Here is a 26,028-nt window from a genome sequence, read left to right as displayed (position 1 = left end):
TACACAAAAGAGGTCCTGGCCTCCTATGCTGGTTTGAGGCAAAGAACCCAGTCCCTCCATTTCTGCACATTATGTCTCCTCATGGCCATCTGCCTCCTGCTAATCTACAACACAGCCCTGTTCAATCACACTGATTTTCTCACCATTGACTCCTCTAACCCCCCATTGACCCAACACCTTTAACCCTTGCCAGGGGCATTTATATATCAGTGTGCTGATTTCTCCCCAATCGGTTTCTCCTTGTATCTTCAGTCGCCTGTTGGGAATGTCTTCTAAATGGAGACCCAGGACAAAAATGAAATTACCTTGTGAGACACAGCCTGAATCCTGAGATTGACTTCATATAGTTGCATGGCCAGTGTCCAGCTTCCCTAAACAAAAGCCCTGCACTCCCACTGAGGTTTCATTTCTAAGCCATGTGTTTTGTTTTGGTCAGAGGAAAAACAATAAAGGGTAGGTTCCTTTCCCAGTGAGGTTTGGGCTGGACCCAATTCAGTCTCTTTATAGTTTCAGTTTTATTACTTCAAAATAACTAATTTCTGGGCCCAGTAATTGTCACTCATTGGGAGAATTGACTAAGTCACTTGAAGAAAAAAAAAAGAAAAAAACCTTTAACTAGAATTTATTAAAATAATGCAAGCTAGAGATTTTTCTTCTTGTGGCTTTTTTTCCCTTAAATGGTTGGGTTTTTTACATTTTCCATCATAGACCAGCCTCTGCAGCTATGGCTCTGGTCTTGCCCTTTGGCTTATAGCAATGGAAAAAAAAGCTCTTTCCTCTGGCAATAGTATCATTCTTTGGAAGGCTTTTCTGAACTTCTGTTTCTCATTCTGTCTTTCTGCACTTTTACCACCAACGCTGTACAAGAGAAATGACGGGTCTGGAACGTGACAGGTACACCATCACAAGGGGCCTCTAATGAGCTGTTTTGTAGCTGTTGAAACAAGTATTCTTAATTGAGTTTTCAAACACCTCTAAAAATTACTTGATGAGATGTTTTGTTACCATTGTACCCTCAGACAAGTCCAAAGAAGTGGGTGTAGTTCCTGGAAATGTTCATTTCATTTACTCCCTATGCTTCCTCCCAATTAAAGACTAGTCTTTTCACTTCCTCTTCTCCTTAGCTGTCTGCACTGTCCCAACTCAGATTACAATGGTGCCCACTCAGCATACTGTTTGTTACACATCCAACATCTGACTTCTGTTGCATGCTGTGGTTGATGCTCAAAGCTGTAGGACTGGACTAAGTGTTTAGGAATTTGCAAAATATTAGTGTGGAATTCAGCTCTTTCTCATTAATTAGTAACTATCATTATACTATAGCTGAAATATGGTTGTGACAGTTTAATCTTAGTTTCTTAAATTTGTATGAAGTCTCAATGTAAAGTAAGGACTTAAAGTTAATATCAAACAGGTTGCACTTCAAGAAGTCATAAGTTCAGAATAGGACAAGAGTTCTAACTTGTGAAACTTGCAATTTAAATCATGAGTAAAATCTCATATGTGGGGAAAAGTAATACTCCAGTTGCATAATTGAAACAAGGTAGTTCCTGAGATCCCAGAGGCATCAGCCTTGAGGGGAAGTTAAGCGGATCTTGAAATCATTGACACACCAGCCATTATTTGTACCTACAATACCCTCATTTCATTGGTGGAGGCAGCAGAAATAGGCTCTCAAGGCCACCTGACCTACAACAGGAGACCCTGTTCTGAAACCTAAAAGCCAAACGACAACAAATGCCATTCGAACATCTTGCCTGTAAATCTGCCGTGTAGTGCACCATATTTTCTGATGAAAACTAGTATATATACCTTTCTAATGTGGGAATACTATTTCTACATACTTTTTCTTCTACATATAAAACGGGGGGTGATTTATGTTTGCTTGATTGTTCTCCTTTTTCCTGTGACAGAATCTTCCTGCCCCAGCCTCCCAAGACATGAATCTGTAATCTGGATAATTTTACCCACACCTGGGTAAAATTTTGATTGATTTTGTTGTTGTTATTAATCCAAAAGAACTTTCCCCAAAACAAAGGAATCTCCTTATGTTCTTGACTTCAAGCAAAAGTCTCTCTCCAAAAAATAAAAATAAAAAGTTGTTCCTTCTTTATTTTTAAAGCTAATGAAGTATTTGGAAAAGGCACGGTGATCTCAAAAGATAGTATAATCACATTCTTCTTTTACTAAAATTGGTGAAAGAGAGATAGGGAAGTTTACAAAGGTTGCTTCCCTGGGAATATAGCCTCAGCTTATAAGTAAAGCTTTGCAGGGGAGATGTCTAAATATCACAAATCATGTGTATTTACAACAAGTATGGAACCTGGGACTTTGCACATTCCAGGTGAGCACTCTGCTACTAGCTACATCCTCTCTATAATAATCTTTTAAAAAAAGTCATATAGTTGGTGGAAACCATGGGAAAAATGGCCTATATAGTTAGAGTGGGTCCCCTTCACTTCAGAAATGATTTCCAGTGAAAGCAGCAGATGTGGACACAGCGACACAGCAGTGTGTCATATGTTAACAGCAAAGAGGTAAATAAAATTAATATGCAAACTAACTCAACAAGTGATGTTATTAACCATAGAAAATAGATGTCAAATATATGCCAATTGTTTAAATGAAATGGTTGTATGACACATGAGAGTATAAACCAAGATCTAAATTAATATTAACTCATGTGGATATTAATACTAAAACAAACAGAATGAGTATCTTCTTAATTTTTAAAATATATAATGTTGCAAGTTGCATATAAAAGTCATCAGAACAACTTTCTTAAATGAAATTTCCCATGATAAAAATAGCAGATTACCTCATATTCTACATTTAATACTAAAGGAACTTCTACTGCATAAGATTGCATAAAGAAATTTGAATTAATGTTTCAGACAGTTATTTTTATAACAAATAAAATGTCTTTTTTGCAAACTGAATATTGACTTACGTGAACTTAAATTTTAAAATATGAAAATAATACTTAGTACCAGGAGATTAGGAATCAAACATATTCAAACATTTTCTCTTATGCATAGAGATAAAGCATCAAAATAACAAACAAGATAGTACTTTTAGGTTAAGATTAAAATGGTGCAATGAGAGGCATGAAACACACCCATTCACATAACACTGGTAGTTGATATATTACAGACACACAGGCCATGATTAGGGACTAGATTATGAAAAAGATGAAAAACTTCTAGCATAGTTTTTTTTACTTGATATGAAGACAGAATTTTATTGAGCTTCAGAACACTTACCTCTAAATAATCCAGGGAGCAGTTTACACCCTCTTCTACATCAAATTCCAGAAATGTGTAGTTCACAGTGTTTCCTGTTGTTGCTTGGATGGTCCAGTTACAACGCTGATTAAGGTCATAGGGCTTTGGAAAATTTATGCTCTCCAAGATGCCATAGGTTTTATTCACTATTATTACATTGTCACATGCTGGGAAAAAAAAAAAAAAAAACAGCCGTAACTGTTAAGAACAACTTCCACATATGTTATAATGTCTTTGAGATGTATATGGGATTCCTGTTTAAGAAGACATTAAGATTTTCCAACTTTTCCCTCTAGATTAATAAATATATATGTATACATGGCATGCCATTTTATGCTGAAGGAGTCTCCATTTAGAATAATGTGAAATAATATTTAGATGAAGCATCAAAATGTCATGAAAATGGAACAATTATATTAAAATAGATATTAGTTCCTATAGATTGTTCGACCGTAATGTGATTCTTCTTTGATCTCTCTGCTGAATTTAGAAACATGTAGTGAGCCCTCTATGCTTCTGTTTTCTACCAGAAACATTTGGAATAAATGATCATTCTGACCTTTGAACTCAACAGTTAGAACACACAGCTTTTGTGAATGGTAATACCTAGAACATACAGCTATCTGCATGAGTCTCAACAAAATTACTCATTGTGAAATTCCTAGTGAACAGAAGGAGCCCAAAATAGGAAAGAAGAAATAAAATTCCTCGATTATGAACAATTTGCTTAAAATGAATTTTCATCAAAACCACACAAGCAGTTCTAGCTATCTAATCCTGGGATCAAGCACCAAATCAACCTATCAAAATGACCTGAACAAAGTAAATGCATCATTCTTTTTATTGTTTATATTTTTAAAAATTATTTTCTTTCTCGTTACTTATGACGTTCCAGTGCTGTCTCTGCGATGGGGTTCCTAGATTATTTCCTACTCCACCCTGAATGTGGTGGCACTGCTTAGAGATTCGGGCACAGCATATGGCCCTTCGGATTCTTCCGTTTCTGTAGCAGGCATGATACGCAGTGTATTGTCCTGAAAGCCTTTAGGCTACACTTTTGTTAACAGAGGATTTCTCAATAATTTTTTTTCTTTTAGATGTGTGTGCGAGAGTATGGCCATAGGCAACAGGAATCACAGGACTGGTGGCCAGGTCATAGCAACAGTCTGTATTCCAACTCCACACAGGTGGCTCTCACTTGTCACAAATCACACTGCCTGAAAACTAATTTCAAATGGCAAGTGGTTTTTTGTTTTGTTTTGTTTTTGAGCAAGGCGGGGTGGGGGACAAGAGCTCATGTAGCACAAGCTAGCATTGAACTTGCTATGCAGTTAAGGATGACCTTGAACTTCTGATCCTCCTGTCTGAACTTCTCAAATACTGGGATCCTACACACCTGTGAACACAATTAGTTTTATGATGTGTTGGAGATGGAATTTAGAACTTCATGCCAAACAAGTACTCTGCCAAGGGATCTACATCCCCAGCCTCTGCTCTGTCTGTAAGGACTGATATCCTGTGTATAAAAACTATTAGAAGGAAAACAAACAAACAAACAAAAAAAAAAAAAAAACAGAGAGAGAGGCTTTAATAACCTGATAATAACCAAGAGAAAGAGAGGAAAAGCAATAACACAATTAAAGGAACTACCACATGCTCAATCAGATAAGAAGCTGTTTGCATATAAAATAATGATTAATTTCTGAAGAACAAAGCTATACATAAAAACTCAATATTCCAGGTAAAGGAAGTGGACAAGGAAGGGAATGGAAAGTTATGGCCCACAATAAAGATCATACCTTCCCCATACAAGCTTCTCTATTTAATAAAACTAAGGCAGAAGGTAGAACATAGGCTGTGAGGTAACTTTGTTCATTAGACCAATGTCTCATTAAAGGATTGTAAATTGTGCTACAAGTGAGAACTAGCAGTCATTAGAGTGTTACATGACCCTGGGCTGAACTACAGCTGTCTCTGCATAGCAAAAACTATCCTGAGTTTCCTGGTTTACCAGACATTTTAGTGATATGAAATTGGGTTTAATGTGTACACATTTTTCCTTCCAATGACTCCAAAGTTTTCATGTAAGAATCCAAGACTAATTTCAAAGACTCAATCCAGCTAACGCTCTCTGGGGGTTCTCTGCTGTTGGAATTTGTACTTACTCTGTGAGTATTTTACTTCAAAGCCACGTCCTTGCTGGCCTTCATCTGTCCTCAGTTTCAACATTATGCTGTCTCTACTGGAACGGATGGGAGCTGGTGTGGTATCTCCACAGAGTTTACTTATCAGATGGGAGCTGGTACTTGGGCCATCATACACCTTTAATAAGACATTTTGCACATTAGATGATCAAGGCTATGAATGTAAAGGACTTTTCAGTAAAGAAATGGCAACATAATATATGTATTCTTTAACTACAGAATAGTCCTAACTTATATCAATGTGTCTCCAAACTTGGGCAATAAACTGAAATATGTGACAATAAGCAAGTGAACTGAGATTGAAATCTGAACATGCAAAATGGAAGTTCGGTACAGACTTTGAGACCATAAGTGATAATTATAAAATGTGTGATTTGTGAAATTTCAACCCATTTTATTTATAGGATTCTAGAGGAGCATAGTAAATTTCAGAAACTATAGGAAGACATAGCTACATGAGTTTACTATCTACTCTAGTTTACCTCAATAAGTTTTCAACACATATAAAATGTCATATAGATATGGTCAGGATAAAGTCCATAACTACTCAGGATATTTTTACCAAATCTTTATGGTTATAGTAAAATACCTTAAATAGTTAATGCATCAAATTATTCAGTACATTCTATGTAGAAGATTGTCATTTTTTCCACATTTCTTTAAGGTTTTACTTTGTTTAAATCTTTTATGTGAATGCTCCTCTTAAATCCTTTTGAGTCTTAAAAAAATTTTAAGTGCATCTTGTGTGCTGAGTAAGAGGGGAGCATCAAATGGCACAGGGACTCATTGTACATACAGCCAAGTAATCCAGGGAGCAGCTGGGGTGATGCTCCAGGTGAAAGTCTTGGAATTCCAGCAGGAAAGGGCTGCCATGGCTGGCTTCCAGCTGCCAGTAGCACTCAGAGCTATGGTAGTAGGGCATCGGGTAGTTGGGGGATGTGAACAGCCCTGTGGAGGTGGTGAGTTTGCCTCCACAGCCTGCAGAGGGAAAACAGTGAATGAAACACAGCCTTTTCTTCCTGCAAGATTAACCTTGGCTAAATCATCCTGCAGCTACTCAGCTCTTCTTTGCATGCTGACCTGTCCAGTGCTGGGGATGGAGCTCAGAGCCTTACACATGGTAAGCATGAGCTCTACTACTGAGTCTCACACCTCAATCCTTTGTTTTTCAGAGACAAGAACTCGTTTTATAGTTCAAGCTGCCCTCAAATGTGGGATCCTCCTGCCTCTGCCTCCCTAGAACTGGAATTAGAGGAATTTGCCACCATGCCCACCCTGTGTTCTTCAGTAAAGCATCTCAGCAGATCAAGTAAAGTTCTGTTAAACACTGATAGACTTTCCTTTTTCTAGTGAAGATGAGTAACTTAATAAAATTTTCTGGGGAACTAGAACTTTCTTCTTCCTTCAAAATATATGCTGCTATTAATCCAAAAACATTTCTGATGTTAGAATTTATAATAAAGAATGATGAAAGTTAACTAGGAAAATGGACAAGTAGCAACATAATGAAGAAACTTACCAGTTTGGCTTCTCCCGTAAAAAGCCAGGTCTTTGCTACTTACCTGTTGATGATCCAGCCCAGGAAGCAGAGAAACCAGAGTAGTTGTCTGTGCTGTCAGTCTTAAACTTTAGCCATAGCTTGTTACTGTGAGAGATGATTGGAGGAGGCAAAACTGAGCCACAGTAACTTCCAAGGAGTGGTGAAGTTTCGTAGCCTCCATCTCTGTGACAGGTACAGAAATGAAAATGGGTTAACTTACAGTTTGCAACATACAATAAACATACAACATACTCAAAGTACAGGGAGGCAGATGCACTGCCAGTCTCCTCAGCTGGCATCTCCTAAACACGACTTTAAACAACACAAGGTCAAGTTCTCAAGTCTCACTCTTTACTGACTAGTCTTTGAATGACTTCATAAAGAGTGTCTGTTACTTATGGCTTGTATGGCTTCTTTATACCAGCTGCAGAGATGATGTATTTGAGATTCACCTTATCAAAGCCTCTAGCAAATAGACCAGGGAATGCAGGATATAGAACCAATTATTCAAAATATAAACCAATATTTTTAATTTTAAATAAATATTACATATTTCATACTGATTTAGAAATCTTCAAGATGTAATATAACATATACATATTGGTAATATTTGGGACAATTGTAGAAATAATTATTTTCCTAAGAAGTTTTGAGGATTTTAAATCTACAGGTATTTTTTCAAAAAGATGATTCATTGAATGTTAACACCAAGTACTTAGTTGGCATAAATTAAGAAAATTAAGGTGAGCATGAAAGTTCACATCTATAATTATAGTACTCAGTAGGCTGAGTCAGAAGGACTTCTGTGAGTTGAAGGCAGCCAGGACTATCTAGTACATTCTGAACCACCTTAGACTATAGAGTGAGACTCTTAAACTCCCCCTCCCATCAAATAAAATTATGTTGGTTTAGCCTGATATGTTCAATTATAATTTGTTAATTGAGTATCTTACTTTACAGCAAAGAATAAAATTTATTATAAAGTATTAAAAGATTCCAAGTTTGAAGTAGCAACTAAAATATTTGATACAGTTGCTTACCAAAATACTCAGCCTAATATCACTTCATGTAATGATATAGAGTATATATAGGTAAATATATACCAATATACCATTGCCAGTAATACAATTTAAAAAAATACATTTGTTCAGAGTACAAATAGTAAATGAAAATTTTAAGCACAATTCTAGACTTAATATTTTTTTAAAAAATATAAGGTTACTATTATACCAGTGATTCTAGTGATATAATTAGATTAAATAAACAGCAAAGACCCAAATACTTAGGCTGGTTTTACATAAAGAATGAAGGTATTTAACTATGATGGTAGGTATTGATTATCAACTTGACACAACCCAGAATCATCTGGGATAGGAATCTTAATGAGGCTACTGCGTTGGCCTGTGGCCATGTCTGTGGGGGTGTTGTCTTAATTAAATTAACCAATATGGGAAGAATCAGCCCACTATATGTAACACCATCCCCTAGGCAGGGGTTTCTGAACTATATGACACAGAGAAATAGAGCAGAGCACAATTATGAAGTAAGCTAGCAAGAAGTATGCATGCATTCATTTCTTTTTGCTCTTGACTGTGGGTATGATGTGACTAGCTGAGTTCCTGGCACCTTGCACACCTGTTTTGACAGACTAGAACCTGAAATTGTGTGCTACAATAAAGCCTTCCTCACCTAAGTTTCTTTTGGTCAAGATATTTTATCACAGCAATGGAAATGAAATTAGGTTTCATTAATAGTGAGTATCACATTTTATGGTGTAGTAGTATTTCTGTTTCCTTCCTAAATAAAATCTGAAGTTTACTGCAAAATATTCCTGATGTAAGAATCTGAAATAACTATCAGGGATTGAGAAAATGACACAGAAGTGAAGATTACTTACTGATCTTACAGAGGGGCCAGAGTTGAGTTCAAGTCCCAGTATGCACAATGGATAGCTCACAACCACCTGCAACTCCAGAGGATCCAACATCCTCTTCTGGCCTCCACAGGCACCACACTTCCATGCACATAATCACACTCACACACAAGCATGTAAACATAATTTAAATCAAGAAAGTAAAATCTCAAATAACTATAAATCTTGTAAAATTTCTCCTTCTATATCATGCTTAAAGGGACAAATTTCATGTTGTGATAAAGAATGTATAAGATAAATTTGCAAAACTTTCTGTTTCCTTTCATCTTTTCTGAGATTATTGATGAAAATAAAGGTTATAATGATATAAAAGCCCACACCTGATTTCCACAAAATCAATACAATATTTCCCCACTTTGTTCTCCAAGTCGAAGCTTGTAAAATTCAATGCAATCTGTTGGTTGAATCCCACTGTGATCCTGTAGATGCAATCCAAGCTATTGGGGTAATTATGGGGGAAGTTGGGGGAGATGAGTGTCCCAGAATCATCTGTATATTCTTTTAAGCACACTGTGAAAAGAAACAGAGAGAAAAATTTGAAAACATTATGCATTTGCATGTATCCAGTAATGTGCCATGCATTAATTTGTGTCCCTGTACTTGAATTTCAGCAGTATTTTCTTAATGTTCAAAGACTGATTTCATTTTGAAAAAATGTTTTTAAAATTTCAGATGCAAGGAAATACTAAGTTTTAACAATGTTGCAAACACAGTTGCGTATATTTTGACAGAATAACAGTTTTGGTCCTAGAAGTGTTACAATTTTTCTAAATTATGTAAATCACCATAAACATTAAAATTAGGTTAAACTATGCAGATATAAGGGAGTTTAGAAATAATACAGTTCTGTACTTCTCTTCATAGTTTCCCTTTATAAATGTGTGTGTTTATGATAAATGATTAGGTAGCCATGGAGGAGGTATGGAAACCAGAGCTAGGTGTAGTAAGCACACCTGCCATTGAAGGGACATTCCATCAAAGCCTGTCTCAGGTATAGACATGGTATGGAAACAAGCAAGCCACTCATCTCCTGATCTCAGTTCTGTCATTTCTATGATGGTAGTGGTTACTAACTTTGGGTATTGTTTTAAGAGAATGAGATGATGCAGCTAAAGTATCCACCTAAACATAAACATATGGCAATAGTCATCATTACATTTCAAGACAGAATGGGTCTAAGAAAAGTATAATTGTGAAGTGTATGATTAATTATTACTATGGAATAACTAGCAGCCAACCTGGAAGGCTGCATCATAATTAAACAGCAACTTCTCCAGTGTGTTTGAACTTGGCCTGTTCAGTCTTTTCAGACTCTGCTCAACAAAAAAAACCATCAGTCCCTTATGCCCTTACAATCTGAGATGTTTTACCAACAAAGTCTAGTTTAACTGTGCTGTAGGAGAGAATGAGCTATTATATTTTAGTTCAAATAAATAAATGCTGAGGCTGTGTAATTACATTTCCCCAATTGTGTCATATATTTATCCAGATAGGGTGAAATTATTGGTATTGGGAACACAGGATACATGTAAAATGTTATAGGATCTACTATCTATGTGGGTCCCATGAAGGGATATTTATCAAATACTAAAAATGAAGGCTTTACTTAATTGAGATGGCTCACAGTGATAGTCCGCCCAAAAAGGGAGGCAAGAAAAGACCAAGAGAATGAAGATAAAGGGAGGAAGATGGTGAGGATGAGAAAGAACAGTACAAGGAATGGGAAGAGGCCTATTCTAAATGTTCAATACCCAGTCATGAACATTACTATATAAAATTCATTAAACTAATGGATTATAAATTTTATTTAGGACACAGTATCCCTCAAGTAACATAACGGACAAACCCATGAGTCCACACACAGTTTCTAGTGTTAGCCAGTTACTCAAATTCTTAAAGCAAATCATCTCTCCAATTAGAAAACAACATTAGTTAATATTCACCCACAGAAAATAGAAAAAGAAAAGCAAACAGGACTTGAGGGCCGTCTGCTGTGAGGACAGCTGTTTAGGTGGACAGCCCCCATCCCCAGCAGCATGTGTGTCCATCCCTCTGTCCCACTTGAGCTCTGGATCTGAGGAAATCCCTATGTAACAGAAGACAGAGACTACCATTCTATAGTCAAAGGGAAGACAAGCTTCATGTCCCACCTACCAGAACTTTTGAACAAGCTCTCAAGAAAAATAAATTAAATAAGTAAATCAATAAAATACACAGATGAGAAATGAAATCAAGTGAAATGGAATATAATTAAAGAGTGAAAAAGGAAGATGCATTAGAGTCTCCAATCAATAAAAGACCAGGCTCACAAAAACAGTGCAAATAAATTTGACAAAATTGTTCCCAGCCACAAACTGCCATAGTTGACTCAAAAGAAAAAAAAGAGCTTCCACAGCCTCAATCCATCATAGTAATACAGTGTATCATAAAAAAACAGTTCTATAAAGAAAAGAGTGTATAGTGTATAGCCCCTAGTGATAGTCAAGCAAGGGACTATTTACACTAATCAGGTTTAGAAATTAAGAGGAGGCCAGGCATAGGTGGCACACTCCTTTAATCTCAGCACTCAGGAAGCAGAATCAGGCAGATCTCTGTGAGTTCAGGCCAGCCTGGTCTAGAGAATCCCTATTTTGAAAAACAAAAACAAAAACTAACAAACAAACAAAAAGAAATTAACAAGAGGTGTCTCTGTAGTTCATTTTGTAAGGCTAAATATTACTGTTATACTCAAGCAAGACCAACAAAACACTAATTAAGAAAAGCAGTTCCAGATGTAAAGACCGTGTTATAGCAAGTATTGCTCACACTAGGAGTATAGGACTATTTGTTGCTGGAAAACCAAGCAACTTAATCCACCATACTAAATGGATTTTAAACAACTTCTGATTACATCATTTGGAGAAATAAGCATCCATTAAATATAAATAAAATAGTAATCTATAAAAACCCCAGAACTAAAGAGAAGATTAAATGTTTTCTGACCAAAATGAAGAATGAGAATATGTCTGACCTCACCCTTTCTGTTAAGCATCATGCAGTCCTACTTTCTGCAATAGGAAGGAAGGAGGAAGGAAGGCAGTGTAAAACAAAACAGTAATTCACAATTGTGACAATCTATGTAGGTTATGAATCAAAAAAAATGTGCTGACACTAAAACCTGCATTTCAAAAGTTTACATAATTAAATATAAATGTCTAAAAATCAATTTGGGATGGTGTATCGGCCAAACTGGGATGCACAAAACAGTATACAAGAGCATAAAGCACATGCTGATCTGAGTGAAAATGAAAAAGTCAACTCTAGGAACTTTAAAATAGTGCTCATAGAAATAGAGGAAGTTTGAATAAACAGCAAGTTAAAATATGTTCATGGAATGAAGACAGTTTGAGATGCCTTGTAATCTCAAATTGATCTATGAACTCAATAGGATTTCAGGCAATTTAAAAAAAATAAACCAAAAGACATAGTAATACAAAGGATCTAAGGTCGCCAAAAGAAAATTTTTGAAAAGTATATATCACTCTACATTTTCATAGAACAGGAGCTTATAATGTTATGTAATTGACTATCCTTTTTCTATAAAACACCATGTGGACATCATGGCATTCCAGAAGCACTCACATAATACACATGGACAACTGCTGCCAGCAATGGCTTAAAGGGAATTCTGGGGAGGGGTAGAATTGGGAGAAATAGGGTCAAGACACTTCCTTGCACAGCTGAATATAATTTTTTCTAAATGAATGGTCTTGGAAACTTAACTTAGACCATACTGGGAAATTTAGATGAATTGCAGACCTAAAAGTTCAAACTATAAAACTTCTAGAAGACACACAGAGGAAGTCCTCATAATTTTGACAAGCAAGCATTTCCTAGATAAGAAACAGAAGCCCATTACCATAAAAGGACAAAGATTTTTCCAGTCAAAAGAATGGGTTATGTGCTCAGCCTGAGAGAAGAGAGGTTCAGTGCTCATCTGCCTTTTCTTTGTCCTCACAGACAACCTATCAGATGATCATGAATAGAGGCAGAGCAGCTATTACAGAACTGTGTGGGCATAAGCAATCCCATTTTAAATCTGGCAAGGCCCTGGGCCTTTACATACATAAAATTATTTGTGTGTCCCTGTGTACACATGTTCATGTGTTTGTGTGCATGTAAAGGTCAAATGTCAATGCCAGTGTCTCCTTCATCACTTATCCACCTTAATTATTTCAAACAGGGTCTGCAACTGAACCCAAAGCTCACTGATTCTGGTAGGCTCACTGTCCAGCAGACTGCAGGAATCCTCCAATCTCCTCCTTCCCAGCATTGGGGTTGTAGGTGCATGAGATCACATTTATGCCTGGCTTTTTTACATAGGTGGCAAGGATCTCAACTCAAGCAGGCACTATATCACTGAGCTATCCTTCCAGCCTACTGAAATGTAATTTTACATTGAATGTCTCATTTTACTTTTCTGTGTACTGTGAAACAACATAAACATCCCCTCTAGTCAAAGAGGTGTGGAAGGGGACTGAGACTGTTTGAAACTAAGTTTTAAAAATTCTTTTAGTTTGTATACAAGATAAAACTTGAACTCTTCAAATCCTGAACTCTTTAATAATCTCAGTTTGTGGGTTTGTGTGTGTGTGTGTGTGTGTGTGTGTGTGTGTTTGTGTGTGTATGTGCACAAGTGTGTACTTGTGTGTGTGTGTGTGGGGTATGTGCAGAAGTAGAGGTTGACTGTCAGATGTCTTCTTTGATCACTTCTCCACTTAGTTTTTGAGAAAGAGTCCCTTATTTAACCCAAGCTTGCTGTTTGTTCTAGCAGCTCCCTGAATCTGGCTTGTTCACACTCACAGCACTGAGATGATAGACCAACAGTCTTAGCTTTACTTTTTTACATGGCATCTGAGGTTTGAACTCAGGTCCTCATGCTTATGCAACAGGCACTTTGCCCATTGAGCCACCTCCCCCTTTCTATAATTCCTAGTTTTTTTTCTACAGAGTAAATGTCTACCTAGACTGGTAAGGGACTAAAAAATATGACAATTAAGAACTGTTTTCATTCTAAGAACCAACACATAGGTTATTACTCTTGCAAGGGCATGCACACGTACACACACACACACACACACACACACACACACACACACACATGCCTAGAAGACAAGTGCTAGGCTATTTGTACATACAAACGTAAGAAAATACTTGAGATTTACTAGCTGAAACTATTTTAGAGATTAATATATTTGAAAAAAAATCTTCCCAAAAAACATCTGAGTATGTAATATCAGAAGTTTCAGATTGAGGTATACAATCAAGGGAAGCCTGACACTTCCAAGTCAAGCTGGAACTAACAATGAATAGACTTTCCTTGACCTTACTTTTAGTCTAAGTGAATAGGACCTCCAAACATGAGCATAATTAATTATTATGTTATTTTGTAATAGTTTTTTATGTACTATAAAGATGAATTCAATTTGATCCATGTGAATTTCTCAGTTAAAGTTTACTCTAGACCTTAATCAGAATTTCTAATTGAACTCTGGTAGCTGAGTTTATAAGAAGGCAATCTCCTCTTTCTGAAGATTTAAAAAAAAAATGACCAGTAGATTCTGAGAATGTTGTTCTTACCACATTGAAATTTAAAAATAGAAACAGAATGTTCTCTGCCCATTTCTTGGAATAAATTCCCTGTGGCCTTCTTGCTATCATTTCTCAACTTCATGCATTACCTTTCTGGGTCATTCCAAGGTGATGATGAAAACTAGCACTAAACACTCACTGGGGTGTAAGAGGGAATGAGATGGGTAGGAAAACCCAGTGGATTCACCTTTTTATATTTGTTTATAATATTGCAGTTTGAACCAGATTAGCCACATCTCTGTGTAATTGTGAAGCTCTTCTCTTTGCAAAAAGTAAGAAACATTCACCACAGTTCTACTGTGGCCTTGTCATAAATGACAACAGAAATGAACTGAATAGTGAATCCAGGCTATTTTTTTTAGATGACTGCTATCTGCTATCTGCCTCACTCATATATTAATTGGGGTAGACTGTGCTTTGTACTTTATTGACACATTATAAAAATAAAATCCCATCATGCCTACTGAGATTTTTAGATAGTTTTCATGACGAGATGCCCAACTTTGTATGGAAAATCTGATACTTTCCACTCTTTTTTTTTCATCCAACTCCATTTTTAATGAATGAACCAGGAATTAGTTTGAGAAATAATGGAGTAACTGCTAAATAGATATCATTTAGTCTTAAAAGTTTAAGTTCATTTCTGCTCTTGTTTATATTTGTAAGTTTCTTTCTTATTAGTTTTATATTTGATCAATGGACAAGTAATAGATGTTAATAGTATGTGATTACAACTTAAATGGTAAAGTGTACCAATTATATTATTTCAATATTTAAATATTTTCTACTTCATGCAAGTAAATGCTGAAAGTGGTAAGGAGTTCTGATGAGTTTCTACCGAACACTGTTATTTTTGTTGTCTTTTGTTTCTATCTGTCCAGGCACATTTGAATGAGAGCTACAGCAGAATGCCTAGGGAGGAGTCAGAGTATGAACAACAAGCCAATATCCTTCCTCCCAAACACATATTTAAGGGCTGACATCATGGTCTTATGGCAGGAGCTACAGATGGAAGTGTAACTGGATTCAAATCAGGAAATTTTGACTCCATCAAATGACGGCAGGACAGATTCAGGGGGAAATGTCTGTAGGCTGTGCTAAGAAACTAGGCAGCAGTCCAAGCTATCATCATCATTCAAAAAAATAACTTCTGCCAAAAGAATAAAATAGACTACAGGCCAGTGATTGGGTGTCCTCTGGTTCTTCTATCTGACATGATTTTAGTTTACAGAAAATACCCAGAAAAATATGCTACCCTAGAAGACAGTCCTCACCTCTATCCTTCCAGCCAGCAGCTCCCTTCACCCAGGCTCCTGAGAATACTAGCCAACTGCCTGGTCACCATCCACTTAACCTCCATTCCCATCTCCTGAGCCAGCTGTGTTCTGAGTCATACCACAGGGCTGGCCTTAGCAACTCATGCAATCCAGCTGCCCAAATGACTTTCTGGGTCCCATCATCCAATTGCTATTTTAAATGGTATGACTGTGTTAACCAGTTCTATGAGTTCATCCAGCAAAAGGCAGACACAAAGTGAATAGTCAAGAATCAGAAAGAATGTGCTCCCTTGACTGTGACTTCAGCTCTGTCTGGACCAAGTGGGGGCTGGAGTAATGACTAACACAGAGGAAGCAGGACGGAGGGTCTTTGCAGTTGCTCCTTCAGTGTCTTCTTTCCTGAGCCTTAGTTTTTCTCTCCTCTCACTTCTCCCCTTTCCTTTGTTCTTCTGTATTAGAGGGGTTTTAGAGAGACTGAGCCCAGCCATGTATTCTGAGCATACATAGTAGTTGAGCATATTCCAAACTCTGGTTCCCCATCAGTTTCCTTCCTGTCTAGTTTATCTGTTGCTTTGTTGAGTTTTGCCTGCATCTTATCTTTATGAACAACTTCATCAAGTTTTAAATTTGTCTTCCTCAGGTTCCATTAATGGCTCTCAGCTGTCACTTCATACTGCCTTCCAAGCTGACGTGATGTTAACACAAGCATTTCAGTCATTACAGACCTATGTTTCATTTTGTATATTATTATGAAGATCTCCATGATATTTTCAGGAGGCACTGCCTGAATTGTGTGTTATTTAAGATATTTAAGAGTGTATTCATGCAGCAAATTAAAATTATGTTCATAGAGTATTAGAACCAGAAAACATTTCCAAGATCATCACATCTAATCTTTTAATTATACAGATGAGAAAATTGTGCCTCATAAAGCTCAACTGACTTACTCTAAATCTAATATTCAGTGTGGTTTAGGGCAAAATATACGAGAGAGATGAAACTACAGAAGGATGGAAAATTGCACACACACTAATTTCCTGAGAAATCCACTTTGGTTTTTGGCTGTTAACCACCTGAATAAGGCCAAGTTAAAAATGTCAATTACACAACACAACACACTATATTTTAAATCCTCAGGATGTGATTTCCCCGTGTGCTTGGGCTAGATAATGAGCTATCTGCTAAAGTGAGTTCCACCAAAGATGGACATATACAAGTCTCGTGTACTCTCAATTTCTAAAGCCAATGTTCCAGAACACAGAAGTTGAACTATTTTTGCCTGGATCAAGGTACAATGACCAAACTCCCTGGAGGAGAAGAAAGTGAAAAGCTGGCTAGAAACTCGGAGTGGGAACTTTTTTTTTTTTTTTATTATGAGAGTAAGAGCTGTAGAGAAGATGGCTGGACACAAGGCTCCCAGAAAGAATACGCCCAGGCCCAGAAATGTGCAATACTTAGCAAGTAGACAGACCATTTGCCTGCTGTGAATATGCACTGTATGCTACTTTACTCCATCAAGTATCTTTCTAAGTATACTATAAGGATTAAGGCCCAGAATTCCTAAAATGGCACCCAGCTCAGATAGCATAATTACCCTATATTTAATAATGTTGGCATTGTTTTTATACTTTATTTCAGGTATTTCTATGTTTTAGACATTAGATCTCTTTTGCAATAGAAACGATGTTACCTGATGATGCATCAAATGCTTCATACTTTATGGAAAATCCTTCATGTGAAAGAGCAGAGTCGGACACAAACATCAGCTTTATTGAATGGGAACTGCTGGTAAGAGAAGGTGGGATGGATTTTCCACAATATCTGTTCCAAACAAAGAAAGAAGAGATAAACAGATTTTTTTAGACACATAGTATATTTGAACTAATATTCCAAAATTTAGGACATGTAAAGATGATATATCAGGCTATTTTCTATTTCCTACCAACCTTGAAACCAAATACATTTCAGTAACAGTATAAACACACTTATTCATGATTCCCTAACTGAAAGAGTTGTGTGTCCAGCTGAGTGCCTTGACATAAATGGGAAGTTAAGCAGGGACAGCATTAGCCTGCTGTTAGCATACTATACTAAGGAACTCATTCATGGAACTGTAATATAGAGAATCAATGCACCTAAACTCATCCAGCACAAGCCCCAGCCAGTCCTGTCACTCAGGGGCATCATGACTTTGGGCACATAGCTCAATTTCTCTGCCTCATTTTCTTTGTCTGCTTCACACAGTTCTTAACATCTTCATCAGTTACTATACTGTACATAAACATTGAAAACAGTGTCTGGACAGTGACCTCTTGTATAAGGTGCCTACTGTCTTTTAACAGTTAGCCCGAGGAGAGGGAAAGGTATAATTAGTCATTGTTCCTTCATAACAAAGGAGGCTGGAGAAATGACTCAGCAGTTATGTGCACTGTCTACTCTTTTACAGGATGGATTCAATATCCAGCATCTACGTAGAAATTAGTAAATGTATGTAACTCCAGTTCCAAGGGATCCAATTCTGGCCTCTGTGGGCACATTCATGTGATACAGCCAATAAAATAAACTGGTACAAATAAATAAATATTTAAAAAGCAATAAGAATAACTCTGCTTTCAACACAAACATAATGATGGAGACTGAATTTAACTTTGCACTAAAAATTCTGAAACTGAGGGAGAAATATATAAGTGGCTCTCAAGACACTATCAAAGGAAGAGGGGAAATTGTCAAGGGCAGAAAATAAATGAATTAAAGGGAAAGGACTGACTTTGATTCAAGTGACTTAATAATATTACAGGACAAAATCCAAAAATATTTTTATAAGAATTATAATGGTTAGTGTCCAAAACATAAAATTGAAAATTCTTAACAACCTATCAAATATCAAGTCCAAAAGGAAATAGGAAAATATAACTCATAATGAGAGAGAATAATCAACTAAAACATAGTATGTAATTACATAATCATTGAATGAGTAAAGAAAGACATTAAAATAATTACAATTGTATTACATAGATTTAGAAGGTCTGGAAAAATCAATATATAGATAGCAGCACAGATTCTGCATAATTATGTGGTACTAAATGCTGGGCAACATAAATATGCATATGCAGAAAAAATTAAATAAATAAAACCACCTCAAAGTGTGTTAAAGAATTAATGTGGGAAGTGGAGTGACTAGACTAGCGAGACACAGGAAAAACACTTTATGATATGGGTCTGGACAAGGATTTCTATAGAAAGCACAGGCAAGTCAAGACAGACAGATGGAACTCTAGCAACCTATAAATGCTCTGCATAGCTAGGAACCCAGCAGAATGCATATTCAGCCAATAGAATGGGGATTACTGGAGAAACAGTTAATACCCAAGATATATGAGTAATACAAAACACTTAGTAATGACAATTGGAAATAATCTGATCAATATAATGGGCAAATGCCCTGAATGGGAATTATCCCTAACAAGACATAGAAATGAGTCATGAATCTATGAAAAAAAGGGGGGGGGTTTATTACTCATTAACAAAGAAATGAAAACTCAAGACCCAATGATATGTTATCACTGTCTTAGATACTGTTCTATTGCTGTGAAGAAACATCATGACCAGGGCAACTCTAATAAAAGTAAGCATTTAATTAGGAGCTTGGTCACAGCTACAGAGCATTCAAACATAGGAGCCTATAGATCCATTCTCATTCCAACTCCATCCCAGACTCATCCTGTTATGATGACTGTTATAAAAAAAAAAAGAGAGAGATTTTGTTATTGCTGTTGTTGGGAATGCAGAGAAAAAAGTAACCCTTATGCATTGTTAGTAAGAATGTGAACGAGTTATTGTGGAAAGCTATATAGAATTTCTTCAGAAGTTAAAAATGTAACTATCTTATGGCCAAGTGACTGTATCTGAAGGGAATTAAATCAGTATGTTGCAGACGTAACTACACTTTTGTGTTTATTAGTGCCTTATACACAATAGCAAAGATATAGAAACACCCTGTGCCGTCATAGATAAATGAATAAAGAAATTATATATATATATATATATATGTATTATGGGATACTATTTTATAAGGAATGCAGTCTTGCCACTCAGAAAAAAAAGTAGGTAAATTTAGAGGACATTATATTAAGTTAAATAAACCAGGCATAGAAATAGTAGGACCACATGATAGCTCTGATATATGGATTCTTAAAAAGTAGATAATGTAATGATGCTTACCAGAGCCTAAGGATAACTGGGGAGGAAGGAAAGATGCTTGTAAAAGGTAGAAAGGAGAGGACATCCCAAGATATCTATTACAAGGCAAGGTGACTATAGTTGATGACATATCATGATATTTTGTGTTATTACCAGTGAAATGATGACTATGCTAAATCATGTATTTGTCAATAAGATAGTATATAAGGTCAAACAAAATATGTTGCCAATTTACAACACAGACTTGAGAATATATATATATATATGTGTGTGTGTGTGTGTGTGTGTGTGTGTCTGTCTGTCTGTCTGTCTGTGTGTGCAGTACTGACTTTGTCTATGTACAAAAAGTCTACATATTATGCTTCAAAGTTTAGCATAAACAACAGAACATTCTTACCTCCCAAGAGACATCTGAGCACCAATGTCATAAACTTCCAGGTAATCATTTATGCAGCTGTAATGAAACTCCAGGTAAAATGACTCAAACGTCAAACGAATCAGTTGGCCTTGCTGGACTACTATACGCCAAGTACAATTTACACCACTTGGGTAGATATTTGGATAACCAGGACTTTCAATGGTTCCCATTGCTGCTGTAAGAACTTCTCCACATTCTGTTAAAATAATAACAATAATAATAACAATAGTTAATGAATAAGGTACACAGGTCCCAAAATAAAATGTGCTTATCATAATTTATTAAAAGCTCAAAATAAAACTGTTGCTTATCTGCCATATATGATAATTTAGTCTTCTATTAATGGAAACATAATAACTATTGGTAAGTATTTGTTGAAAGTATAGTCTTTGTTTTTAAGTGTACTTCAGAATTTTTCACAGAATAATTGATTTTATATAATTCATTTATTTTATGAAATTGCCTTTCCAGAGGTGGAGATTGAACCTAGAGCCTTATACACAGACAAACATCCCTAATTTAACTGCCCATTTATTATGATAGAAGCACAGAAGGGGATAAAGAGACATGTTCTTACCTAAATTCTCAGTACTGTACTTAGCCATGAAGCCACGATTTTCCACAGAAGAACTTTTCATAAATGTGACATAGAGAACATTATACACAGATGTATACAATGATGGTATGTTTGTGCCACAAAACTTTTCATTTCCAGGAGATCCTAAGACCGAACTGCTACCAACCTTAGGAAAAGTAGATATAGCCAAGTTAATTTTTATTAAATGCCTAATTTGGGAAACTGTCACCCTTGGTGGTGAAGCTATTAGCAATCAATAAGTGTGTGTGTGGTGGTAGGGCGTGCACAATCAGTCCCTTTTGGGGACTGTGAATAGAATAAGTATTATTTCTTCTTTCCATTCAGGGTGCATTTTATTCTTGCATCATTTCTCTAGCAAGAGTTTCCATTATAGTGCTGAGCAGAAGTGATGAGACAATATGTCTGTCTTTCAACCAATCACGGAGGTGAAGCATTTAGTATCTCCATCACTGTATATGATGGTATGTGTATGGTTTTGGTGCCCTATATCAAATTAAGAAAGTTTCTCTTTCCACAGTTTTTAAAACTGTTTTTATTATAAGAAGCAGTCAAATTGTGTCAAGTGGTTTTTTTGCATTTTATTGAGTGAATATATTGTCTATTCCTGTTATATTCTGTACTATAATGTTCCCTGATTTTTCATGCTAGTAAAAATCCCCCTTCATCATGATCTATAATCATGTACATAATGTATTCTATTAAGTAGTGTTCTGCTAAGAAACTTCATATCTATATTTATGAGATATTGGTCTGTATAAGCAATAGTCCTTTTCATATAAACAGCATGTAGTGGCTTTAGTGGAATTCAATGGTATTTCACTCTTACCTCGATATAATCAGTATCGCAGGGGGCAGAAGTTCCAATCTGGAAGTCAGTGAAGTTGAGGAGAACAATCTGTTTGGGGGTTGGGAGATGGTCCACCTACAGGTTCTTTGTCCAGGATATGCGTTAGGATGAAAAGGTGAGTGAATGACTCCTTCTCCTGTTAATTCACCCCCACAAGCTATAAATGGAAAAACAACCATGTTTGCTCAGAAATAAACTTTTAGCTTCAGTGTCATTAAAAATCTAACTCTGATTAAGGAAACAGCAGAATGTGACATCTTTGGGAATATTTTCTATGCCATTCAAAAACATACAATAACTAAAATAAACTAAAAATTAAAATGTTAAAATAATATAAATTTAACATTAATAAACAAGTAAAAAGGACATTAAGGGGCTAGAGGGATGGCTAGTAGTTAAAAGCACTGGCTTCTCTTAGAAGATCTGGGTTTGATTCCCAGTACCCCTGTGTCAGCTTACAACCAGCTTCAACTCCAATCCCAGGGAATCTGACACATCTCCTGAACTCTGAGAGCATCAGGCACACATGCTGTGTTCAGACATTCATGTAGATAAAAAGCCCATTCACATAAAACAGTAAAATAATTTTTAAAAAGATAGGATTGAAAACATGACTCAGTCAATAAAGTGCTTGCTGCATATGCATGAATTCTGTTCCCAAGCACCCATGAAGCTTGGTACAATGGTGTGTGTGCAATCCCAGCTCTAGGGTGGTAGGGGATAGGGTGAGCACAGAGAGAGATGGCACCCTAGAGCTTACTGGCCAGCCAATCCAACTGAATCATAGAGTTCTAGGTTCAGGGGAGGACCCTGTCTCAATAAGATGGAAAAGAATTGAAGAAGAGATTCAACATCAATGTGTTGGCCTCAATAGGCACAACACACACACACACACACACACACACACACACACACCACACATACGCACACATGCACACAACCACACACACGCATGTGCACACATGCGCACACACACGCACACACACATGTGCACACACACAAACAAGAAAGCAGAAGTTTCCTTACCAACTTGATAGTCAGCTCTGAAACTCGCCTTCTGGGTTAAAGCATCTATTCTCAGCCTGATCCAGACTTTGTTAGATATTGATCTAATGGGTAGCAGGGTTGCATTGCCACAGACCTTTCCAAGTAAATTGTTGTGGTCTCCAACCTAAGCAGAAAAGTAAAGAAGGATTTGTACAGTTAATCAGGAAAGTCACTTTAGAAGTCGGGCAGTATTTGGAGACTAGTCAATGGCACATCCAAAACAAATAAAAGCTTAATTTAGGTAGTGTCTATATAATATTTAGAAATAGTACAAACTAGTAGTACTAAATATTGATAAAAATCTTTAGTGACTACAGTTCATCACTTCATAATTCTTAACATGTGCTAATAATTTCCACAATATCAAAGAGAAAATAAATCTGTAACTACAGTTTCCCCAAACAACAAGAGCCAAGAATATAGCATATGAAAAGATAAAAGTTCAACTAAGTCTGTAATTAAAGGAATAAACTGTGTTTATTACCCCCCCAAAAAAAGTCAGGAGGAAGGAAGGGGAAAGAGATATACATAGAGAGAGAGCCTAGTGAATCAATACAAAACAAGAACAAAACCATTAAAATGTTTAAAAAAAAACATAAAAACTAACACTAAAACCTAATAATTAAAATATTAAAGGAAGCAAAGAACAGCTTTTTAAAAGGACAGTCAAGAATGGGAACACCAAAGGCAAATTTTAGACAAATGAGAAAACCAGAAATATGTCTAAGTATATAAAATAAAAATTATAAACATTACAGAGTCTAAGAAATAAACAATGAATTAACTGTAATTCTGTGTACAGTCTTTGCCAGTCTTTGAAAGTTCAAGATAGATTATTTTCATAAAATTATATAAATTTTATGGGAATTAGAGGAATACTGCACCACGGGCAAATGGAGTATCACTAACCAGTTCCTTCACCCCACCTTCCCAAGAAGGAAGCACCGTAAGAAGATGATGTATATTTGCTAAGTCTTTCTCAACCTTTACGGAACAGATAACTTCCGCATAACACTTGTTCAAAGGTCCCCAGGCATGGCACAACTCTCTACTACCAAATTCTAACATAAATAGTAAAAAATAAAAACCATGGATCAATTTCACTTATTAATATACAGACTCTAAACACAGTTCTAGAAAAATAAATTTACAAAGCACAGACTCAGTGGGTAAAGTGCCAAGCCTGAGGACCCAAGTTTGATTCGGCAGGGCTGACACAGCGAAAGCAGAGACCTGATTCCTGTAAGCTGTCCTGTCCTTCTCACATGTGTGCTGTAATGCAACTGCCAACACATACACAAACAAATAAATACATGTAATAAAATTAGATCAGTGCAGTGGCCACAAACTGTGTCAATGGCCCAGTTCTTGTCCCCATCTTTCATCACCCTCCTGAATTGATAACCTTAGCAAGTTACTACATCTAAGCCTAGATAATGAGATGGAAAGGGATCTGTGAGATAGTAGTTTCCCAACACTTCTGGTAATAAAACATCAACTAACGAAGAATTCTTGTTATTTCTGACATTTCTAAAAGTGGAACACTGGAGATTCTCCCCCACAGTTGGGAATTGTACAAAGAATACACAAGAGACTTTAGTTCCATGAAATTATTCTGCAGGATGGCACGCCCCTAATATTAATCTACTCTCAATTAGCATATCAAGGTCTCTGCAAGTACTATGCTGGCAGAGTGCCCTAGGACAAACTTGAGACAGGCACAGATACTCTCTGAAGCTGTGGCAAATGTGATGCTAGTGTAGGACCAGGGCTCAGCACAGTCCCTTAACCTGTGCTAAACACAGTGGCCACTATAATTAGGCATTTGGGGAAATGTTAGGGCATTTTTTTTATCTATTATTCTGATTTTGGTGGGGAATGACAAGCATAGAGTAGTTAAGAGTCTGAAAGGTAACAGTCACACACAAGGATTCTCTAGCATCCTGTGTGATTTTCCCTTAGGTGAAAGTTTTGCTGTTGAGCACAAAATCTAGTCCACTTTTACATATATAACATAAAGTACTTTTGAAAATTTATAATATTCACAATTTTCCAGGATGACAAGTAAAATACAAAAGTACTTTCATCTTCCTTCCTGAGAGCTGCCAGGAGGATCTCACTTTTCAAAGAGATCAGTCACTGGCACATCAGCCTGCGTTTACTCAGGAGAATTCCTGGTAGTGTAGGAGATAAACAACTGACTCCGTTCTACCTCACACTGAAGCTTGTCCAGGCCTTTCACATATTGCAATAAATTTTGTTGCCTTAATTTTACTTGTAACTTAATGTTTTTAATATAATGTGTAGAAATATGTATAGATGGATTTCATTTCAGAATAGTAAAATGATAACATAATAGGATGTTATATTAGAAAAGCTCTCTGTGTGCAGGGAGTTAAGGAATACTCGGGAGACATAACTTTTAAAGCTGAGGTCAGTGAGAATTACTTAGGTTAAGGGAAGTGGGTAGTAAATGAGAGGTTGGTGGGATATTATGACATTGTTCCTCATCCAAAACTGGTAGAAGTGCAAAGGTCTGGAAGGGTACCTGTCAATATACAGAATTACACCGCAAATGCTGTCATAAGAGCATCTGAGATGCAGACAGTTTTGTATGTGGATCCATAGCCAAGGATGTTCTGAGAAGAAAAGAACTAGAACTATTTTAAAGGCTTGGCCACATGAGGTAATCACATTCTGTTCCACTGAGGCAGGCTCATCCCAGTTCTTTACGCCAAGCTCTTGACATCTACAACACAAATTTCTTAGTCTTCAGTCAAATTACACTGTTTGACCAAACAACAAGTTTCAGAGGGAAGATAAAGTGTCCTTTCAAGTATCTAGCAAAAGCAAAACAACCAAGCAAACAAAACAAAACCTCCTGCAGGGAGGTGCTTACAGTATTTGACAAATTCTTTTTTGTCAGTTAATGTGAAACCTGTGTAATCTAACAATTCAGTCTTTAACAGGGACAGAATCCATACTTCAGCTCTTGAAGACTAAAATACATGAAATACGAGGAAGATAGTGTCCTGTCCTCTAATCCCCC

General features: G+C 36.5%; 1 protein-coding gene across 1 annotated transcript in view; it reads right to left on the bottom strand.

Annotated features, from left to right (window-relative positions):
• The window catches only part of Cubn (cubilin), a 202,139-nt gene that overhangs the window by 138,581 nt on the left and 37,530 nt on the right, over positions 1-26,028 (bottom strand). The window contains 11 exon segments of the mRNA XM_051205896.1: positions 3,264-3,451; positions 5,450-5,606; positions 6,285-6,466; positions 7,051-7,211; positions 9,282-9,471; positions 17,560-17,690; positions 20,467-20,683; positions 21,065-21,230; positions 21,912-21,988; positions 21,991-22,089; positions 22,959-23,103. Of these exon segments, the coding sequence (XP_051061853.1) occupies positions 3,264-3,451; positions 5,450-5,606; positions 6,285-6,466; positions 7,051-7,211; positions 9,282-9,471; positions 17,560-17,690; positions 20,467-20,683; positions 21,065-21,230; positions 21,912-21,988; positions 21,991-22,089; positions 22,959-23,103 (1,713 nt within the window).

This window comes from Phodopus roborovskii, unplaced genomic scaffold (genome assembly GCF_943737965.1).
Source record: "Phodopus roborovskii unplaced genomic scaffold, PHOROB, whole genome shotgun sequence".
In the NCBI taxonomy this organism is placed as follows: domain Eukaryota; kingdom Metazoa; phylum Chordata; class Mammalia; order Rodentia; family Cricetidae; genus Phodopus; species Phodopus roborovskii.
This window is presented reverse-complemented; position numbering and strand designations above follow the sequence as displayed.